Source organism: Urocampus carinirostris, chromosome 16 (assembly GCF_059441175.1).
Source record: "Urocampus carinirostris isolate Australia breed hairy pipefish chromosome 16, RoL_Ucar_1.0, whole genome shotgun sequence".
In the NCBI taxonomy this organism is placed as follows: domain Eukaryota; kingdom Metazoa; phylum Chordata; class Actinopteri; order Syngnathiformes; family Syngnathidae; genus Urocampus; species Urocampus carinirostris.
In genome coordinates, this window is record NC_142364.1 from 35,171,220 (window position 1) to 35,193,741 (window position 22,522).

A 22,522-nucleotide genomic window follows, 5' to 3' on the forward strand; every position below is an offset into this window, starting at 1 on the left:
TGCCTTGGCCTGTCTCGCAGGGAAGACGTGCGCACGGCCAGCGTGACTGCAGAGGGCGCCGTGACTTGTCTGGTTGTGGACAGAGAGTGAGTACTGGTGCGGCTGATTACATCCAAGATGAGCTCAACTCCTCAAAGGCATCGCAGAATCTTAGCCGACGAAATGGCATGCTTTGGACAAGTTCATTAATGTGGAATGTCGTACGTAGCTCATCCCAATTTTCTAGAGTTTAATTCTTTAAGCTTAGTGATTCGCCAATTGACATCAAGATCCGACTGACTCATATTGTCTGGGAAAGCAAAATTATGCAAAAGAGGTACGACAATAGTTAGTAGGACATCCGAGCTAGTAGGACATAAGAAAACATGAGCAGCGCCAACAGTGGGGGAATTTGTCAGTTATAGCTCTGGACTCGAGTTATCTTTGTTGCCAGTTGCACCTCGGGTTTCATGTCCGACCCCTCAGGTCCTTCAAGCAGTTGATCAGTGGCCTAGAGGAAGTGGACTATAGGCAGAGTGCCGATGACCAAGTCCAAGCCAGGTGAGTGGCAAATGTGGCTAACTAGCTATCGGCTAGCACCTTCACTCACAGCCAGGTAACACGGGCCAGCAGGCGTCCTGTGGAGGATGACTTCTTTTCCAGCGTGACACTTGATGACTTTCGCGTGGTCTGCACCTTGGGCATGGGGGGCTTCAGCCGCGTGGAGCTGGTGGGCTCAATCAGCGCTGGAAACTGGCCAAGGCCCAACATGCTTGCTCACATGCATCTGTGATGCATCTTCAGGTGCAGCTTAAGAGCGACGCCGGACGCTCCTTTGCGCTCAAGGTCTTGAAGAAGCGCCACATCTTGGACACCAGGCAGCAAGAACACATTCTGTCAGAGCGCCGCATCATGATGGACGTCCGCAGCCCCTTCATCATCAGGTGCTTGTCATGCGCCATCCTTCGCTCACCCCGAGATTCACATGCCATGGTCATATCTGGAAGCTAAGTTCCAGGAGACCGGGGCTTTCTACTGGTGCTGAATTAGCGTTGGAATGCTTGGGGCTTCCCACGAGGCTTTTCTTTTTTGAAAGCTTGCTCTATCCAAATCTTTTCAAGAAGGTTGCCCCCAAAAGCCAAGAATTAATCAATTGCAAAGTATCAACTTGACAAGGAGGTGGGGTATATTTCTGCAACCATTTGATATTTTCTCTTGACGAATCTTAATTTAGCAACCTGGAAATATCGCAATTAACTGGTTTTGAATGTTACTAAATGTATGACTATCCTTTGCAGGTTATATCGGACTTTCCGGGACTCCAAATATTTGTACATGCTGCTGGAGGTTTGCCTCGGCGGAGAGCTTTGGACACTTTTACGAGACAGGTGAGTGTAGCCATCAGATTTGGTTGGGGGGAGGGCCATAAAAGCTGTCAAGAAAGCGACACCACATTCACACCGCCTATGGAATGGAGTTGCTGAAGTAATTAAACGAAACAGAAAATAAGTAAGGTGAATCCTTTATGATTTAAAATAAAGCTCTTCGTAAAATCTGTAACTCCTAATGTGAGTCGGACAGAAAGACAAAACAATTAACTACCAAAGTAGTTGTACGTCCTTTTTATTTTTAGGATGTGGAACAATTTGATAATATTGTTTTACTTCGTTGTCAATGTCAATGCTTTTGTGAATGAAAGTTTTTTGTGGGCCCCTTGTGACCTCAAAAGACCACGTTGTCATGTTCTACGGTTGCTGTTAGGGGATCCTTTGATGACGGGACCACCAGGTTCTACACAGCCTGTGTCATGGAGGCTCTGGCAGAACTCCACTCAAAGGGGATCATCTACCGAGACCTCAAGCCAGAGAATATCATCCTGGACCACAGAGGCTACGCCAAACTGGTGAGTCTCACCAAGGTCAGGCAGGCTGTGGCAGGAGCAAATCCGATATTTGGCCTCTAGGTAGATTTTGGCTTCGCGAAGAAGGTAGGACTGGGGAAGAAGACTTGGACCTTCTGCGGGACTCCTGAGTACGTGGCCCCGGAGATCATTCTCAACAAAGGCCACGACAGCTCAGCTGACTGCTGGTCCCTGGGGATCCTGGTTTTTGAGTTTCTCAGTGGAAGGTGGGCATGACATAATCCCTCCCCCTATAAGGCAGTGGCGTTATTGGCTTTCTGGTGTTGCAGTCCGCCCTTTTCCGGCTCTGACCCCATGAAGACGTACAACATCATCCTGAGGGGCATCGACATGGTGGAGTTTCCCAAAAAGATCGCCAAGAGTGCTGCCAACCTCATAAAGCGACTGTGCAGGTTGTGGCCCGAGAGCTAGAGAACCGGCTATTTCGGCTCAGCTTAAAAAGAGCCACTTATTTCATCTCCCAAATGGTTCTTTGGATTTTAATGGCCTTAATCCAAATATTACTACCACTAATGTAACACTGAGCACAAAATTAATGAAGGAATTAATGAATTCATAATTTAAAATGCATTATTCTATAATATTACAATAGCCTGTATTTTCTCACGCTGCAGTGAACTTTGACCTCATTTAAACATCTAAATTTTTGATACAATGCATCTTTACTGTCAATCAATGCAGAATCCCTGGAAAAAAATGCAAACTATTAATGCTTCAGTGCTACAAATAAAGAGTGAAATCGAACCCCCAGCTCCAACCAAGACCCTAACCCTAGCTCCAACCAGAACTGTAATTCTAGCTCAAACCAAACTCCTAACCTTGGCTCCAACCGAATCACTAACCCAAGCTCCAACAAAAATCCTGACCCTATAATGTCTACTGCCTTGACTGGTAATCAAACCCGCAACCCTGTGAGTGTAACACAGGCATCTTGGCATTTAAGCTACCAATGCTTGTTGTGGATTTGAACCAAAACTGTAACCCTGTCACGATTGCCGCAGTGAAGACACCTGCGGCAGTCGTGTGGCGCGCTGGAGCGCGCTCCCTGATTGTCTGACGTTTTGTTCTTAAGCGGTCAGCGCCCAGACCAGTTTGTCCGAGGGTACCTCTGTGTTCCTGTGTGTTTATGCCAGATTATCAAGTACTAAAGACTACTCTGTTTTGATTCCTGCCTTCGGTTACGACCCGTTTTCTGCTCAACGTTACGACCTTCTGTCCTGCCCTGGCCATCTACCTGTCCGCAAGATTGATTCTGCTTACCTGTCACGGAACTGCCGTTCCGCCCAACGCTGCTAGCGACCGACGCCCGCCGGCTTCCTAAACCAGCTCTGTTAGCTAGTCAATAAAGATTCCTTTCAAACGTACGCATTTGAGTTTGAGATTCCATTCTGGGTTCTGACAGAACGCTCGGACCAGAAACAGGACTCAGCTACGTTTTTTTCACGCACCGATCAGTGAAGGGAGCCATGTCACGTTCGCATCGAACTGGGGCGGAGCTCCGAAGGATGTCGAGTGACGTGTCCGCCATTCTTCGACTTGTCCGGGAACAACACGAAGTGCCTCAGCACCAGCAAGCAAGGTTGGACGCCCTCCCGAAGACGCTCGCCCTTCAGCTGCACGCATCAGCTCCGCTTCCTGGAGATTCTCCGCAAGCTGTGCCGCTGCAAGCCCCGCCCCCTCCACTCGTGAATTTTCCCGCCATCGAAACGGCGGAGCCTCGAGTGGGCGTGCCAGAGAAGTTTTGTGGAGATCCCGCTCAAATCGGCCCCTTCCTTGTAAATTGTCGGCTGATATTGGATCTCCAGCCTCGCAATTTCAGAACCGAAGAGGCGAAAGTGGCCTTCGTTATAAATCAATTGTCTGGTAGAGCCCGCCTTTGGGGAACGGCCGCATATGAACGAGGGGCGGCGGCATGCACCTCATTTAGACTCCTGGCCCAAGAAATGACCAAGATTTTTGACTCTGGTTCCTCGACGGCCGACGCCTCCCGTTCAATCATGAACATTCGCCAGGGGAGACGTTCCATTGCGGACTACGCAACCGACTTCAGGACTCTGGCGGCCCAAAGCCACTGGAATGAAGAGGCGCTGGTCGACGCCTACCTCCACAGTTTAGCGTGCTACATAAAGGACGAATTGGTGTCCCACGCTTCCCAGGCAGCGCTTGACGAAGCAATTGATTTGATCATGCTACACTGCTCCTTGCTCATCCGAGAGGGTCGACGACTCCTCGAAAGTCCAGCAACCACCCGCGATTCCTTTAGACCCTCCAGAGGCTATGGAGGTGGATTGTACGACACTGTCCGTCGAGGAGCGCCAGCACAGACTCTCTGTCTGTACTGCGGGGGGGGGGGGGGGGGGGGGGGGGGGGGGGGGGGGGCAAGGGCACCGGGCAAGGGGGGATCTCACCGAACGATTGGGGTCGTCCAGTTGGGTTCCGTCCACACCCTGATGTCCCCGACCGGAAGGCCAAGGCTCCAGGTGCACCTTCAAAGTTCCGGGTCAACCCAGTCCCTGTCCGCCCTTGTGGACTCGGGCGCGGAGGTCAACATCCTGGACGCGGCCTTCGCCCGGAGTATGGGAATAAGACGCATTCCCCTTCCAATCCCAGTTCCGGCCCAAGCTTTGGATGGGCATCTGTTGGGCATTGTAACACAAATTACAGAGCCGGTGGAGATGAGACTTTCTGGGAACGACCGCGAGCGGATTAGTTTCTACCTGCTTTCCTCCCCCGGCCAACCGCTCGTCCTGGGACAGCCGTGGCTGGTTAAGCACAACCCTCACTTGGACTGGCGGACAGGGGCGGTCCTGGAGTGGGGGATTGGATGCCGACAAACCTGTTTTCACACAACCTCTCGTCCTATCCTTTCCAGGTCTCCTCCTGCAACGCGTGACCTAGCTGAGGTTCCCATCAGCTTTCTTATTCGCCAGTCCTGCTCTCCTGCCTGCCAGTCCAGTCCGTCCGTTCGCCAGTCTCGAGGTCAGTCTGTCTGCCAGTCCGATCTTCCATCCGCATGTCTGCCTGACGAGACGTCCGTCAGGGCGCCCCAAAGTCGGTCCACCCGCCGGTACCGACGTCCATCTGTCCGAAGTCCGTCTCGGCGTCCGTCCGTCCGCCGGCCTTCCCACCGGTCTCGACCTCCGTGTGCCAGCCATCCCCGGTCATCCGTCAGACTGTCTCGAGACCGGCCTGCCAGGAAGCCTGCCTGCCAGTCTACCTACTGCCTGAATTTGGACCAACCTGTTCCGCGCCGTGGTCGTCCCCGAGGGTCTGGTACCGCAACCCTTCCACCTACGGACCCACCTCCTCCCGCCCCTTCGGATGTTGAGGATGGGGTCCCGTCCACTCGGAGGTGTTCTGAGGACTTCCTGTGACGCTCCTTGGGTTTATCGGTGACGTATTTTTGGATTTACTTTTTTTTCTCGGGACTTCTGGAGCCGTCCCTTGAGGGGGGGGGTTCTGTCACGATTCCAGCCTTGCAGATTATCAAGTACCAAAGACTACACTGTTTTGATTCCTGCCTTCGGTTACGACCTGTTTTCTGCTCCACGTTACGACCTTGTCTCCTGCCCTGGCCATCGACCTGTCCGCAAGATTGATTCTGCTTACCTGTCACGGAACTGCCGTTCCGCCCAACGCTGCTAGCGACCGACGCTTGCTCACATGCATCTGTGATGCATCTTCAGGTGCAGCTAACTAACTCCAACACGAACAAAGCTGAGCCCCTCATTTTAGTATTTAAAATTTACAGTTGTATATTTGGCTTAAATATGAGCATATACAGTAGAGAGAATATATCTATGAGGAAAAAAATAACGTTCTAGTACTCTGTGCTTGCGATTCCCCACTTTTTGCTGTCCATGTTTTATTTAGAAATAAAGTTTATTTCTGCATTCAGTTTTTAATACAACCCCCTTCACCTAAAACACAAATTCTGCAAGTCTAATGTTGCATCAGTGCTGTGCTTCTCAAAACTTATAATCACTTTTTTACGTGATCACATAATATTGTTGGGTACAAAACAAAGATTGCTCGAATTTGATGGTAAAACGTCACCTGCGTCCCCGCCAAATTCGCCCATTTTGGCACATTTTCACTGAAGAAAAACTCGAGGCTGGATTCAGTGGTAATATCTTTAAGTGAAATCTGAATTTATTTGGCTCGTGCTGTCTGCCTCCAACATTTTTAAAACGGCAAGTACACCTCTCTTTGCTCGTCTCCCTTCAAGGTCGCAGTGAAGTGCTACGGGAGGAGACTTTTGTTTGTCTATTTACCCCGTCTCTATTTCCCTGTGTCCGCATACGTGTTGAATATTTTTTTCATGGGGTCACTTAAAGGCATGCTACACTTTGTGTCTACACTTCATAGTCTGTGATTATACTCTGTGCTTAATGCACTGTGTTAAGGCTAAATGTAATCAAAACCGACCCCTGTGTAATGGAGATTTGCATTCTGGGAAAGTAAAAAAAAAATCCCTCAAGTCAAAAGCACCCCTAAGGACAGCTGAGGTGCCAGTGGACCTGTTCTGAAAATATCCTACTGGTGCTTGCTTGATTATTGTCATTTTTTAATTAAAATTATTGTTTCAGTGGTTAACTAAATATATTTGTTTCTACTTCCAATTATTTATCTCGTAAAAGGGTTTGTAAGGGTGCTTGAAATTGTTGAAAATGCTTGAATTTTAATGTTGTGTATTTAAGGTTTGAAAAGTGCTTGAATTTTGGGTGAAGTGCTGATAAATGGTTAAAATGTTTGCCTTGTTTGTCAGCAGTATGACTTAATAGACCAAGCGTTATTTGATTTTTGTTTACATTTAGAGCGGTACTTTTATTTTTTTAACAAAAGTGAAAAGAGAAAAGCAGTAGTTTAATCCGTACAGTGGTTGTGTTGGCGGGTATGCGTTGTTAGTTTTGGTGTTCTTAACAATAATAGTGATTATGACAATTAGTCAATAATTATAATTAATAACAATATTGTATTATTTTGTCTCTTAATGGTACATGACAAAAACATAGCAAAATATACAACAACATCAATTACAAAATGCTTAAGTTAGTGAATAATTGAATATGTCATGATTACCGATGTGTTTAGCCTGTGCCTGCTCCTTTGGTGCCAACTGCCTCGGATTCTGATTGGCTTCCTGTCCCTATTTAAACCCACTCCTATCTGTCCCCTTTGGTCAGTCCGTCTGCGAACCTCTGTTAACAATAGCCAAGCCTTTCTCGACCCTGATTCCCACCTGTTTTTGCTCCCGTCTGTCCCCCGGCTTCGACCCGTTATTGATCCTGACCACGTCTATTCTCCCGTTCCGGCTTTCGACCTCTTTTTGTCCCTGACCACGTCTACTCTCCTTTCCGCTTACGACTTGCTTCTGTTTCCGCCCGGACCACGTTTTTGCTCTCCTATCACTGGCACTGACGTGTTTTTCCATTCCCGACACCAGCATCGCTCACCACGGAAGATCCACTGCCGCGTTCAGAGCGACCTGTTTCCCGCGTCCAGCAATCACCGGATTGTGGGCGCAACCCTTTCTCTTTCTTCCAATGAAACTTGTGAGAAACGCAAAGCAAGTGGATCCTGTCTCCGTTCTGGTCCTGACAGAGTAAATTGCATTTGTGTCTGATAATTAGTTATTACTCGCTTTCTTTATGAGTTTATATTTTGGAAGGAAATAAGGAAACATAAAAGAGCAAGAAGGGAGAAAGGAAGAATGAGAAAGCGAGAGCGAGAGCGAGAGCGCGAAAGAGAGAGAGAGAGAAAGAGAGAGAAATATAGATAAAAAGAGAGCAATAGGTAAAGAGAGATAAATAAATGAAGAGAGAGTTATAAATAAAGAGAAATAAACAGATAAAGAGAGAGAAAAACAGAGAGAAATATATAAAGAAAATCAACGGCAGAGTGATGGATTTCGTTAGGCGTGAAACCCTCATAGTCATGAGTGATTTTGTTTGGCCACAATTTCTTCCAGCTGGAGATGAGTGTTCTTTCATGTCCTTTAGGGCATTCTGAATATTAGCCAGACACGTAGCTATATTGTAGTCCTTCCAATAAGATTTGATGCTGAAGGTCTCGTCTGTGTCTTCAATGGAGGAGAATAGACCCTCCATTGTTGACTTATTGTAGAGGGCTTTGAAGGCTCTAATAACCCCCTGATCCATGGGCTGTATAAGGGAAGTGGTGTTGGGGGGAAGGAACTCCACCTCTGCCCCTTCATAATGCAAATTATTTGCATGACCTCCTGCACAGTCCATGAAGAGAACCACTTTAAAGGGCAGGCCCTTTTCAGCCAGGTAAAGTTTTACCTGTGGTATGAAAGAGTTAAGGAACCAATCAAGTGTGAGGGCCCTCGTGATCCATGCCTTTTTATTGGACATCCAGTACACTGGCACTAAGACTTTGTTTTTGTTTTTCAATGCTCGAGGATTCTGTGACTTGTAGATAGGACCGGGCTTCAGCATGAATCCTGCAACATTGCCACACATGAGCAGAGTCACTCGATCCTTGTGAGCTTTGAAACCTGTCTTTTGAAGTTTGTCCTTGAAAAGAAATATTCGGGACGGCATCCTCTACCAGAAAAGGCCTGTTTCATTCATATTGAGGACATGGCAATTTTCTTCTATTATTTTCGGAAACACATAACCAGTGCATTTTCCATTCGCACCATGGTCTTATTCTGGGTGCTTACAACCCTTTTGGCATCTTTCGTGACAGATATTGCAGCAGTTTTGCGAATGTTCTCCTCTTCCTTCTTTATGTACCGTACCATGGATTCATTCAGGCCATATTGTCGGGCTACGCTAGCGTAGCTATTTCCTGCTTTCAACTTGTCCAATAAACTCACTTTTTCGTTAATCGTTAACATCTTTGGCTTTTTCTTCGGTTCACTAGATGCACCAAGGGATAAAGAGCGTTTGGGAGGCATCAAGAAAGGCCTCAAAAAACTTTTAGACTTAAAAAAATCACCGCGAGACAAAGGCTAACTAACTGCGAGCTATGGCGAGAAGCGCACAGTACTGTACTGTATACGAGATAAGCGTGGGCTACTGTAGTGAATGGGCTAATGAGGAGTCGTGTATTCAGCGAGTGCTGGCCAATCAGCTTGCGTTTATGCCCGTGATGCTTAGCGTATATGTGCATTTCGTTGTGTTTTAAAATTTTATAAAATGATGCAATTACAAATTTTAATTGAATATTTTGTTTTCAAATCTTGTAAAATAATGTAATTTCTAATTTTAATTTAATATTTTTCATTATTATTAATTTTTAAATATTTTTTTATATTTTTAATTTTTATTATTTTAGTTTATTATTATTTTAAAAGCGAGAGAAAAAACTGTGTCCAAGGCTCATGTGGTTCAAAGAGCCTTTACGTTGGCTGACACATTACTTACTGGCCAGATGACGGCATTGTGCGGTGATTTGTAGACCAAAGCGGACGTTTCTAAGGTGTTTGGATTTTACGGACATGTTTACTTTGAAGATGCTGCAGATGAAATGTAAATCACAGGGTTCGGTACACTGAATTCGAGCACTTTCAAGGCCAACTTTCCCAGTACATACAAAGTAAGAAACCAGGTGCAATCAAAAAAAACATTTATTTAGAGTTGACATTGATGACTAAAATAAAGTTGCTATATTCGTGCTATTTTGAGCTGTTCCTATCTATGATCTACATTCTTTCAGTCTCAATGGGCTGCAATAAATTGACATTAAATCTGCCATTCGCTGCACATGCAGCTTGGATACAACACACTTGTCTAAACATATTAATTAAGTTCAATATGGAAAAGAAAATGGAAAGTACTGTATGTATAAAAAGCAGAAAAATACTGGACTCATTTTAAAGATATTGATTGGTCCGAAGCAGAACACACTCAATCTTTCAATCCTATGAACTGCTGATCTTTTCCTGTTCTTTTTCCTTATTTTATTTTTTCCTGTTTTCAGAGGATCTATATCTAAATTGATAAAAATAGAATTGTAACTCGTACATTTTTTTTGCATCTTATCATTTAATAATATCACTGAAAATGTATTATTGTTTTGCATTTTAGGGGATTTTGTGAGACTTTCAGTGTGCAAAAAGATAAAGTTGTTTCGCATTTTACATATTTTTTTTATAGATCTGTGAATATTATGATTCATATTTCATGTGTTTTGCGAGGATTCCTTGCAAAACATATGAAATGACTAATTTAGTAAATGGTCTGCATTTACTGTATATAGCGCTTTTCAAGTCAATGAAGACCTCCCAAAGCGCTTTACAATGTGCTTACCCATTCACACACACACACACACACACACACACACACACACACACACACACACACACACACACACACACACACACACACACACACACACACACAGTCAGCCATGCAAGGCGCCTACCAGCTCATTGGGGGCATGAGGGATTCAGTGTCTTGCCCAAGGACACTTCGACATATAACACTGAGGAGCCAGGAATCGAACCTGCAACCTCTTGATCCCAAGATGAGCGCTCTACCTCCTGAGCCGCCCTTTAGTAATTTAGTAATTAATGTTTTATTAATATTGAAAATATATAATTAAAAAGAGTAAAATATGACGTTTGAGATTTGAGCCAAAAGAGACGATTTTCTAAATAGAGCTTTATCTTGGGGTGCAACCAGGAGGGGACACTACACTTCACATGACAACGCCATGATAACAAGCGACAAGAGCAGGCGTGATGACGTAATTTGAACACACTTTTTTAAATTCTTCTTTATTTTTTGCCTAGTCCTATGGTCAGACTGCCAAGAAACATGGCAATGGCAACAATTTCAAGCATTTTTATGCGCTTCACCCAAGATACAACCATTTTCCCGACCTGGAAAAGACACCCTTTACGAAACCTGAAATCAAAATGTGTGTTTGCCCCTGCCTCAGGGACAATCCCTCGGAACGTCTGGGGAACCAGAAGAACGGCGTCAAGGACATCCACAAGCACAAGTAGGTCTAAGTTGCACTAAAAGGCCTGTCAGTGGATGCTTATGCTAACAGATATGTGTAGAAGACTAAGTACAGTGGAACCTCGGTTCTCGACCATAATCCGTTCCAGAACCCTGTTCGAAAACCGATTTGATCGATCACCAAATTCATTTTTCCCATTACAAATAATGTAAATCGTTATAATCCGTTCCAACACCCTAAATGTTTACCTTGAATGTTTAACGTAAACATAAAGCTAACCCAGGCTAATCGTACGTCCGCGTTATCGTAATCTTTCGTACGGAAGATTACGATAACATGAACGTGTACAAATAAAAAAAAGACTAAGAAAAGAATTATGAATAGGATTTCTTACCTTTATGGTGGTCAGCAGAAGGTGCAGGTGGACGGTGCGGTATTCCCTAGCTAGTTTAGACACTCCACCTCCTTCATATTTTGCTTATTTCTTTCTTAAATGCAATAGTTGTACGCACTAATTTTATTTTTTCACCTGTAGCAACTTTGCTGCTTGCACTGACTTTCTTCGGAGGCATAATTAGGGGCTAAAACACTTCGTACACCTATATTAAAAGCGAAAGCAAAACGAAGCACGTCCGCACGCGATAACAGTTGGTCAAGAAAAGAGCGATCTACACCCTTATGCCGCTCAGCATCGCTCCCTAGCATACCCACTCACGCATTACCGGCGTTCGAATACCGATTTTTTTGACCAAACAGTGAAGCAAGAATTTCTCAAAATTTTGGGTCGGACTCCGATTTGTTCGAACTGAGAGGCGTTCGAAAACCGAGGTTCCACTGTGCGCTCACTTTACAACTGATTTTCATGCAGTGGCCTTTTTCTCAACGTCAACACATGTTGTTGTAGCAGAGAATGAATAAAAAAATATAAATACGGAAAAAAATAAATTACCAAAAAAAAGATCAATTTATTAAAACAATTTTTGTACCATGAGATAAGTTCCAAACAACTAAAAATTAAATTGTTAACACTTAATATGCAACTCATTAAAAAATCTGTGTTATGAGCATATTTTACAACTTTTTTTAAAAACTGTGTGTGTGTGTATATATATATATATATATATATATATATATATATATATGTATAAAAGAAGGTTGTTCTTAAAATCTCACAATACACTGCCCAAGTCATCCTCTCATTGATGCAGTGCACTCGTCCTCTCCCATGTGCAAAAAAACACCCCCAAAGCATGATGATACCGCCCCCATCCTTCACAGTAGGGATGGTGTTCTTCGAATTGTACTCTTCATTCCTCTTCCCCCAAACACGCTTTGTGGAATTATGACCAAAATTATTTTGGTCTCATCTGACCACAAAACTTTCTACCATGACTCCTTTGTATCATCCAAATGGTCATATGCAAACTCAAGACAAGCCTTGACATGTGCTGGTTTAAGAAGGGGAACCTTTCGGGCCAGGGATGATTTCCGGGAACGGTGCATTCACAATGTTCGCAGCAAGGCTGTAGGGCTAGGACCTTAGCTTGGCCTTTTGGCTGAGAATAAGTGTCCCGGCTCCTAGGTTTTGTAGCCCATTATGAACTGACCGATAACGGATAATGGATAATGAATAACGAAGATAGAACAATAACCCTTAAAAACACCAAAACCCCATTGATGATTTCAAATTATGATGTCCTACAGTAACCTTGGAAACAGTGGTCACAGCTCTTTTCAGGTCATTGACCAACTCCTGTCGTGTACTTCCGGGCTGATTCCTCACCTTTCTTAGAATTATTGAGAGCCCATGAGGTCATATCTTACATGGGGTTCCACTCCGATTGAGATTGACCGTTATGTTTAGCTTCTTCCATTTTCTAATGGGTTAGTCAGGGTTTAGGGTTAGGGTTGTGATTTCTGGATTTTTCTTTTTCGTTTAGCTTTCTCACAGTGGACATACACCTACGATGCAAATTTCAGACCCCTCCATTATTTCTAAGTGTTCAAATATTTTCTTCATTGTTCATAGCAACTCGTCAAAATAAATACCACAAAGTTAAAGGAAGTGTAATTTTGATGTCTACTACGGTGACTATGTACAGCAGGAGTGTCAAACTCATTTTAGCTGGGGGACACATTTAAGATAGAAAATCTAGCGGGGGGCGGAAAGGGAGAAAAAGAGATAAGGAAACAAGGAAGAGATCAAAAAAGAGAAAACAAAGGAGACAAAGAAGGAGAGAGAGAAAGAGAAGGTAAGAAAGACACAAATTTAGAATGAATGAGAGAAATAGAGAGAGCACAATAGAGAACAATGCAGAAAGAAAGGGAGAAAAAACAGAGAAAGGGAAAATTGAAAGCAAGAGATGAAAAAGAAAGAAAACAAATAAAACTAAAAAAACTAATAAAGTGAGACAGAGAGAAATATCTAAAGAATGAGGAATGAAAGACAGAGAAAGAAAGAGGAATAAAGTGATCACGAGAAAGAGAAAGGGGGTGAGAACAAGAGGGATAATGTGCGAAAAAATCAAGGGTGAAAGAGTGAAAGAGGAAAAAAGTTAAATAAAAAACGGAGAGAGGGAGTGAGTAGGAAGAGAAAAAAAAGTCAAAGAGAAAGACAGAGAGAGAAAGCAAGAAAAAAAAGAGCATGGGAGAAATCAAAGAGAAAGACAAATATAGTGAAAGTAAAAGAGAAAGAGTAGGAGACAAAAAGACAGAAAAAAGGAGAGAAAGAAATACAACTACAGTTGCTTTGTGAGTGGTGCCTGTCTTGGGTGACATCAAGTGGATATATTTCAAACTGAAGCTCATTTTTGTCTTGCAAGCCGGATTAAAAAAACCTTTGGTGGGCCTGTTCCGTTGGGCGGGCCGCCTTTTTGACTCCTGTGCATTCACCGCCTGAGTCGCCATGGAACCACTGACAACACAACTCTAAACAGGTATCTCCACTCGTTAATGGCCTGTTCTGGGGTCGTGGCAAAGTTGGCACCACCAGTTATAAACAGTATAGTCATGTAGTGCTCGAGGGTGTGATTCCATCGTCTATTGTTTTTGGACTTTCAGTTCTATCTCGTCGTCCGTACATATCTGTGGTTACCAACAATTGTTCCTCTTTCTGGGATCAGGTGGTTCGAAGGTTTCAACTGGGACGGGCTCCGTCAAGGAACCATGGACTGCCCTTTCGTGCCCAGAGTGAGTGGGAGCACCCACACTTCCTGAAAGCAAAGTAATGGTGGTGGTGGTGGGAGGGGGGCAATCTGCGGTGGCCACCCACGGACACGCTCCGCCCACCTCAAGAAAACTGGATGTAGAGGTGAGGGCAGTCTTAAAAAATGAAAAAAGAGAAAAGGAGAAAAAAAGAGAAAAAAAAAGAAAAAAAGAAAAATAAACCAAGAAAAATTAAGAAAAAAGCTGTAAAAAAAGAACAAGAATAAAAGGATAGAGAGAAAAAGAAAAAGAAGGACAAAATAAGAAAAAGTGGGAAAAAAACAAGAAAAAATAAAACGCTAGGGAAAAGGGGAAAAATGGGAAAAAACATAACAGGAGAGAAAAAAATAATAAAAAGAAAAAGAAGGAGAAGTTAGAAGGAAAAGAAACAAAAGGAAAAAGAAAAAAGAAGAATAAAACAAGAAGGAAAGAATTAAGAAAAAGCGTAGAAAGCAAATAAAAAAAAAAACAAAAGAAGCAAAAAATATATGAAAGGAAATAAAATAATGGAAGAAAATAGTAAAAGGCTGGGGAAAAAAATGAAAAAAGGGGGGAGGAAAGCAAGGAAAGTAAAAAGTGGAAGAAAAAAGAAAAAACAGGAAAAAAGAAAGGAAGAAAAAAAGCATATAAGAGAGAAAAAAATAATAATAGAGCAAAAAAAGATGATAAGGGCAAAGAGAAACAAAGGGATAAATAGGAAAATACAGAAAACAAGTCGGAAATAAATAAGAAAAAGAGTAAAAATCAAGAAAAAAAAAGAATAAAAAGCTAGGAAAAAAGTAACAAAATAAAGAAAAAAATAAAACGAAAAAACCCCAACGTACAGGCGCCGAGCCGTGGAGCAACTGATATGCCCACACCGGCTTTGCGGCTCTCACCACGGGCAACTCAAGAGTGGAAGAGAGTCCAACCCCTCTCGAGAGGACTGGTGCCAGAGCCCAAGCCGTGTACTATATCTAGTCGGAATTTCTCAACCTCACGCACCAACTCGGGCTCCTTCACTGCCAGAGAGGTAACGTTTAGTGTCCCAAAAAACAGTTTCTGTAGCCGGGGATCGTCGCACCAAGGACCCCTCCCTTTGCCGCTACCCAGCTCTCTGTGCAACCGACCCCTCTGGCCCCTCCTACAGGTGGTGAGCCCATGGGAAGAGGGTCCCACGTCGTCCCTTCGGGCTGTGCTGTACTCGTGTACAGCACAGCCCGAAAGGTAAAGGTCCGGCCACCAGGCGCTCGCCAGGGTACCCCACCTCCAGGCCTGGCTCCAGAAGGGGGCCCCGGTAACCCGCGTCCGGGTGAGGGAGACTCAGGACCAATGTTTTTGCTTATCATAAGGGATCTTCTGATCTGCGTTTTGTCTGGCCAATCACCTAGAACCTGTTTGCCATGGGTGACCCTACCAGGGGCTTAAAGCCCCCTACAACATAGCTCCTAGGATCATTGGGACACACAAACTCCTCCACCACGTAAAGGTAGCAGATCAATTGACTTCCGACTTCCGGGGTGAGAGGACGCTGGCGTGTATGTCGCCGCTTCTCACTCCAAAACTTTTCCAAAACTTTTTCGAAGCTCAGATACTTTTTCTGATCTTTTCTTTTGCCCTTCTGTTTTGGACTGTGGGTACTTTGGTTGATGTAACCTGTACGTTTCACCTAATCAATCAAACCCTCGTAACTTAGCCCACGGGCTAACACCGGTAGCTTAAACATACCAGCTGTCACTGCACCGGCCTCTCTCCCTCGTCATGGCGTGCCAAAACCTCGCCGCCTTTGGATTATTTCTGAAACTCCTGACGTTCTGCCATCATCCAGCGACAGGATTGCTCCACTATTCTGTCGCGGATCTTCTCCGGATCCGGTGGATTGCACTGGGGCCTCCGCCACCGGAGCTGCTCGACCATCCTGACATCGCTCGCCTGCCTCGACGCCGCTACATTCACCGCGGATCGCGCAGACACGTCGAGTATAAAAACCCTGGCTCAATCACCTCGACCTGGTCCAAATCTCGACGCCCTCCTATAAACTGCGGCCGTAGGGCTAACTGCACTGCCGCCGTCAAACAAGACACCTCTGCCGTCAACTTTGGATTACTGAACGTCCGCTCACTCAGGAACAAGGGCCACCTCATCCAAGACGTCCTCGCCGAACGAAAACTCGACTTCCTCATTTTAACAGAAACCTGGCAACGAACAAACGACTTCGCTGCTCTGAATGACTCCACTCCTCCCGGCTTTGTTTACATCTGCCGTCCCCGTGGCAACGGCCGTGGAGGAGGTCTCGCGGTAATTCACCGCGAGAAGTGGAAAGTCTTGCCTGTCTCCGTCACTGCATCGACTTCCTTTGAATGCCTGGTGTTTAAGCTCCCGGGACCCACGCCAACCATTATTGCTACAATTTATCGCCCCCCCCAAAGCCACATAGTGATTTTATCAATGAATTCTCCAGCTAAATTTAATTTTATTGGGAGATTTCAATATTCACATGGACAACCCCAACCTGCCACTCACCAGAGACTTCACATCCTGCCTGGAGAGCCTCGGGATACACAGCCTTGTTGACTTCCCCACCCACATTAAAGGCCACACATTGGACTTGGTCTGCTGCTCTGGCCTCTCTACCTCCAAGCCCACTGCCGATGTTTTTCCTGAATCTGATCATGTCCTCCTCACTTTGAACACCGTACTCTGTCTCTCTACTGTCAAAACCTCCCGTCTCATTTCTTTTCGTAATACCAAAAATATCAACATTGACACCCTCTGCTCCATTATTGACCGTTCCCCACCCCCAGAAGCTCTCTCAAGCCCGGATGACCTCACCGCTCACTACAATGCCTGCCTCACAAATATTCTAAATTCTCTTGCCCCCTTGAAAACCAGGACTGCCTCATTCTCCACATCAGCCCCCTGGTTTACACCCGCTCTTCGGTCAATGAAATCAAAGAACCGCCAACTCGAGCGACTCTGTAAGAAAACCGGCCTCACCATCCATAAGGACATGTACATTACCCATACTGCTAAATACAAGGACCAAATTGCACAAACCAAATCCAGCTACTACTCCGGCCTCATCCTTTCCAACGAAGGAAATTCAAGAACTCTCTTCTCTGTCATGAACAAAATCCTCCAGCCACCAAATTCTCTCCCCCTCCACCTGTACTCCACAGCAACCTGCAACTCCATAATGGAGTACTTCAATCACAAAATCCTTAAGATTCATCACCAACTCCATCAAAACCTGTCTGCTCCCTCCCCATCTGAATTTCCTTTTCCTTGTCACTTCTTCTCCAGTTTTGCTCCACCGACGACTGCTGAATTATCCAACCTCATACTCAAATCCACTTGCCAGCTCGATCCCCTCCCTTCATCCCTTGTTAAATCCTGCCTCCCTTCCATGCTTCCTCTCATATCTGCCATTGTCCACTCCTCTCTTCTGGTATTGTCCCATCACTTTTCAAAACCGCTGCTGTTACCCCTACACTGAAAAAACATGGTGCTGACCCCAACAACTTTGACAACCTCCGCCCCATCTCCAACCTTCCATTTATTTTGAAAATCCTTGAAAAAACTGTTGCTGCTCAACTCCACTCGCACCTGTCCCTCCACTCTCTCTATGAGTCCTTTCAGTCTGGTTTCCGCCCCCGCCACAGCACAGAGACTGCCCTAATCCGTATTGTAAATGATCTCCTCATAGCATCTGACTCCGGTCTAGTCTCCATCCTCATCCTCCTAGACTTGAGCGCCGCCTTTGACACAATCTCTCACCCTATCCTCCTCAATAGACTCTCCTCCATTGGTCTCACCCATACTCCCCTCAGTTGGTTCCATTCCTACCTCACTGGCCGCACTCAGTTTGTCCAGCTGAAATCCTTCACCTCAAAGCCCTCCCTAGTCACCACAGGTGTACCCCAGGGATTTGTCGTAGGTCCTCTTCCCTTCATCGTCTACCTCTTGCCTCTTGGTCATATCCTCCGCAAATTTAATATCCACTTTCACTGCTTTGCTGATGACACCCAACTCTACCTCTCCTGCAAACCAAACTCCATACTCCCACCTCCCTACCTCACCTCTTGCCTTTCCGAACTCAAAACATGGTTCACAACAAACTTTCTTAAATTAAATGCCAATAAAACAGAATTCCTCCTTCTTGGCACAAAATCCACTTTATCCAAAGTAAACAATTTCTCTCTCAACATCGACAGCTCCTTAGTGTCCCCCTCCCCCCAGGTCAAGAGTCTGGGTGTCATCCTGGATAGCATGCTTACCTTCCACTCACATATCAACACCATCACCCGCACTGCTTATTTCCACCTCCGCAATATTACTAGACTCCGCCCTTCCCTCACCCCCCGCACCACTGCTATTCTCGTCCACAGTCTTGTCACATCCCGCCTTGACTACTGCAATGGTCTCCTCTTCGGCCTTCCTCAAAAGTCCCTCCATAAAATTCAGCTGGTTCAAAACGCCTCTGCTCGCATCATCACAAAAACATCTTCCCAGCAGCACATCACCCCCGTTCTCCAACAGCTACAGTAGCTTCCTGTTCAGCATCGCATCAGCTACAAACTGATCCTATATACATACAGGTATATGGCCATTCACAACCTGGCTCCTCCTTACCTGTCCGACCTTCTCCAGGTGCACGTCCCCATTCGCTCCCTCAGATCCTCTTCCTCCCTCCAACTGTCAGTGCCCCCTGCCCACCTGAGCACCATGGGAGCCAGAGCCTTCAGTTGCGCTGCTCCCAAGCTTTGGAATAATCTACTTCCAGACCTCCAAAACTGCACACCTCTCTCCACTTTTAAGTCCAGTCTAAAAACACACCTGTTCAGGACTGCCTACAACACATAGCTTCTCCATTTCCCATGTTTTTATGATTTGATGTCTTGTTTTTATTTATTATTTCGCTTACAACTTTTTAAATTGTATTTTTTCATTGTCTGTACAGTGTCCTTGGGTGGCCTGAAAGGCGCTTTTAAATAAAATGCATTGTTATTATTATTATTATCAAGGAGGAGCACCCAGAGAAGCACAAGACAAAAATCAGCTGCAGTTTAAATCATGTCCACTTTATGTTGATAGAGCCAGAAGCCATTTTTCTCTTATTCGTTTTTTTCTCTCTCTCTTACTCTCTCTTTCTCACTCTCCATTTCTTTCTTTTCTGTCTCTCCCTTTCACTCTTCTTTTTCCTTTTACTCTCACTTTCTCTCCTGTTTCTCTTTTTTCATCCAGTTGTTTCTCTCTTTTGCACACTTTTCTCTCTCTTGTTCTCCCTCTCTCGCTGTCTCTCTCCCTTCCCTCTCTCTCACTTTCTCTGTTTTTACTCGCTCTCTCACTTTCTCTCATTCTCTCTCTCTTTCTGTCTTTCTTTTTCTCTTTGTCTCTTTCTCATTTCTCGCTTTCTTTCCATATGTCTCTCTCTTTTTCAATCTGTCATTTTCTCTTTTTTCACTTTTTTCTATTCTCCCTCACTCTCTATATGCCTTTAGTTCTCTGCTGCTATTTATCTTACTTTCTCTTTTTCTCTCTTTATTTTCTTTCAGTCTTCTCTATTTTCTCTCTTGTTCTTTTTCTCTCATTAAACTACTAGTCTGGCCTATGTGAGAGTTGCTTTTAGCATGTGGCCCCCAAGCTAAAATGAGTTTTGTTCTAATGTGTTGCCGTCAGGTGGAAGGTCCTCTGGATAACAGCAACTTTGACCACTTCCCGCTGGACACAGAGGGCCCTCCTCCGGATGAGGAGTCGGGTTGGGACCTGGAATTCTGAAACCCGAAAGAAGGAATTAGACTCTTTGAATTAAGCCAGTGTGTGCAGGCCTTTTTCCTGTTCATTCAAAATAAAAGGAAAATTCAAAATATAGAGTCATGCTTTATTTGGGTGGTTGATGAGAGTGCTTAAAGCTAGCCTTCAGATGTTTGGGATGAAGAGCAGAATTTTTCGTCCATCCCCGAGTACCCCTCCCAAAACTATGGTTTTAAAGCAGGTTTGACCTATTTAGAGGGTTATTAACCCAAGGCCAGGGTTCTATTGGCGTACGACGATCTGTGTCTTGCTGGGATTCGGACGAAGTATTTGGATGGTGGAAAATAAGGCTGAAAAGAAGCAGTTGAAGACATTTTTCATACAGACAGACAGACAGACAGATATATATATATATACTGGACTGTCTCAGAAAATTAGAATATTGTGATAAAGTTCTTTATTTTCTGTAATGCAATTGAAAAAACAAAAATGTCATACATTCTGGATTCATTACACATCAACTGAACTATTTCAAGCCTTTTATTATTTGAATATTGCTGAATTTGGCTTACAGCTTAAGAAAACTCAAAAATCCTATCTCAAAATATTAGAATATCATGAAAAAGTATACAAGTAGACTATTCAACTAATCACCTGAATCATCTAATTAACTCGAAACACCTTGTGAGGGTTTCCTGAGCCTTAAAAACACTCAGCTTGGTTCAGTAAACTAAATCACAAGTATGGGGAAGACTGCTGATCTGACTGCTGTCCAGAGGACCATCATTGATACCCTCCATCAGGAGGGTAAGACACAAAAAGAAATTTCTCAAAGAGCAGGCTGTTCACAGAGTGCAGTTTCAAAGCATATCCACAAAAAGTCTGTTGGAAGGGAAAAATGTGGCCGGAAACGCTGCACAACCAAGAGAGATGACCGCAGCCTTAACAAAATTGTGAAGAAGAGCCGCTTCCAGAATTTGGGGGAGCTTCAAAGACAGTGGGCTGAAGCTGGAGTCCAGGTATCAAAAGCCACAGTTCACAGACGTGTCCGGGAAATGGGCTACAATAGCCGTATTCCCATGGTCAAGCCACTTCTGAACTCAAGACAACGGAAGAAGCGTCTGACTTGGGCTATGGAGAAGAAGCACTGGACAGTTGCAGAGTGGTCCAAAGTCCTCTTTTCAGACGAAAGCAAGTTTTGCATTTCATTTGGAAGTCAAGGTGCCAGAGTCTGGAGAAAGGCTGGAGAGGAGCGAAATCCAAGTTGCTTGAAATCCAGTGTGAAGTTCCCACAGTCAGCAATGGTTTGGGGAGCCATGTCAGCTGCTGGTGTTGGTCCACTGTGTTTCATCAAGTCCAGAGTAAATGCAACTGTGTACCAAGAGATTTTAGAGCACTACATGCTTCCATCTGCTGAAAAGCTCTATGGAGATGAGGATTTCATTTTCCAGCATGATCTGGCACCTGCCCACAGTGCCAAAACCACCAGTAACTGGTGCACTGACCATGGCATCACTGTCCTTGATTGGCCTGCTAATTCCCCTGACCTGAACCCCATTGAGAATTTGTGGGGTATAGTTAAGAAGAAGATGAAAGACACCAGACCTACAAATGCAAATGAGCTGAAGGCCGCTATCGAAGCATCCTGGGCATCAATAACACCTCAGCAATGCCACAGGCTGATTGCCTCCATGCCACGCCGGATTGATGCAGTAATCCGTGCAAAAGGATTCCCAACCAAGTACTGAGTGCATCAATGGACATTTTCAAATGTTTGATTTAGTTTTGCTGTCATAAAATTATTTTTTTACTTGGTCTGAGGAAGTATTCTAATATTTTGAGATAGGATTTTTGAGTTTTTTTCAGCTGTAGGCCAAAATCAGCAATATTCAAATAATAAAAGGCTTGAAATAGTTCAGTTGATGTGTAATGAATCCAGAATGTATGACATTTTTGTTTTTTTAATTGCATTACAGAAAATAAAGAACTTTATCACAATATTCTAATTTTCTGAGACAGTCCAGTATATATGTAACCGCGGTGTACGTGTCCCACCAAAGATCCACATTCACGCTGGACTGGATGATGAGGTTTTTATTATTACAGTTTCTGCAAATGGATGAGTCACAACATTAGCTTTTTCTGCTGGGCTTGATCTCTTTGATCTCTTTGTAGTACTCTGGTAAAACTGACAACAAACCCCGCCTCCTGGTCACATGTTAGAAGCCAAAACCAAACCCCACCCCATACCAGCAGATGGCACTGTTGGACTTAGCATTGCAGGACATTTACCAAAAACTATACACATATTTTAGCAGGAATTTCAATAAAATAAAAGTTATTATTACACCCGTTACATATATATATAGTCAAGTCAAGTCATTTTTATTTGTATAGCCCTTAATCACAATAAGTCTCTAAGGGCTTCACAGATTAGTACACTATGTTACACAGACTATTTTCCAGCCGACAAGAAGAGTAGGTTATTATTCATATGCAATGGAGTAGAAGTGAGTTTTAAGTTTAGATTTAAACATTTCCACTGAGGTTGCAGATCGGATCTCAGGGGGAAGAGCATTCCACAGCACCGGTGCCCGGATGGAGAATGCTCTCGAACCAGCAGAACACTTCTTTGCTCTTGGGATCACCAGGAGACCGGCACTCTCAGATCGTAGGCTTCGGACCGGGACATAGAGCGAAATCAGATCTGAAAGATAAGAGGGAGCAAGTCCATGTATGATTTTGTAC

The 22,522-nt window shown here is 44.4% G+C and overlaps 1 protein-coding gene across 4 annotated transcripts in view; it reads left to right on the forward strand.

The window, feature by feature from the left end:
• The window catches only part of LOC148351188 (cGMP-dependent protein kinase 1-like), a 38,312-nt gene extending 18,425 nt beyond the window's left edge, over positions 1 to 19,887 (forward strand). The window contains exons 11-21 of one of the 4 annotated variants that reach the window (XM_088356248.1): positions 21 to 86; positions 466 to 540; positions 610 to 709; positions 784 to 923; positions 1,278 to 1,367; positions 1,741 to 1,882; positions 1,943 to 2,106; positions 2,170 to 2,292; positions 10,814 to 10,876; positions 13,960 to 14,026; positions 19,700 to 19,887. In XM_088356248.1, the coding sequence (XP_088212374.1) occupies positions 21 to 86; positions 466 to 540; positions 610 to 709; positions 784 to 923; positions 1,278 to 1,367; positions 1,741 to 1,882; positions 1,943 to 2,106; positions 2,170 to 2,292; positions 10,814 to 10,876; positions 13,960 to 14,026; positions 19,700 to 19,798 (1,129 nt within the window). In that variant the 3' untranslated portion in view covers positions 19,799 to 19,887. The remainder of the gene's footprint in view (positions 1 to 20; positions 87 to 465; positions 541 to 609; positions 710 to 783; positions 924 to 1,277; positions 1,368 to 1,740; positions 1,883 to 1,942; positions 2,107 to 2,169; positions 2,293 to 10,813; positions 10,877 to 13,959; positions 14,027 to 19,699) is intronic. The other 3 variants (XM_088356250.1, XM_088356249.1, XM_088356251.1) reach the window with 3 other exon arrangements.
• The last annotated feature ends 2,635 nt before the right edge of the window (positions 19,888 to 22,522 follow it).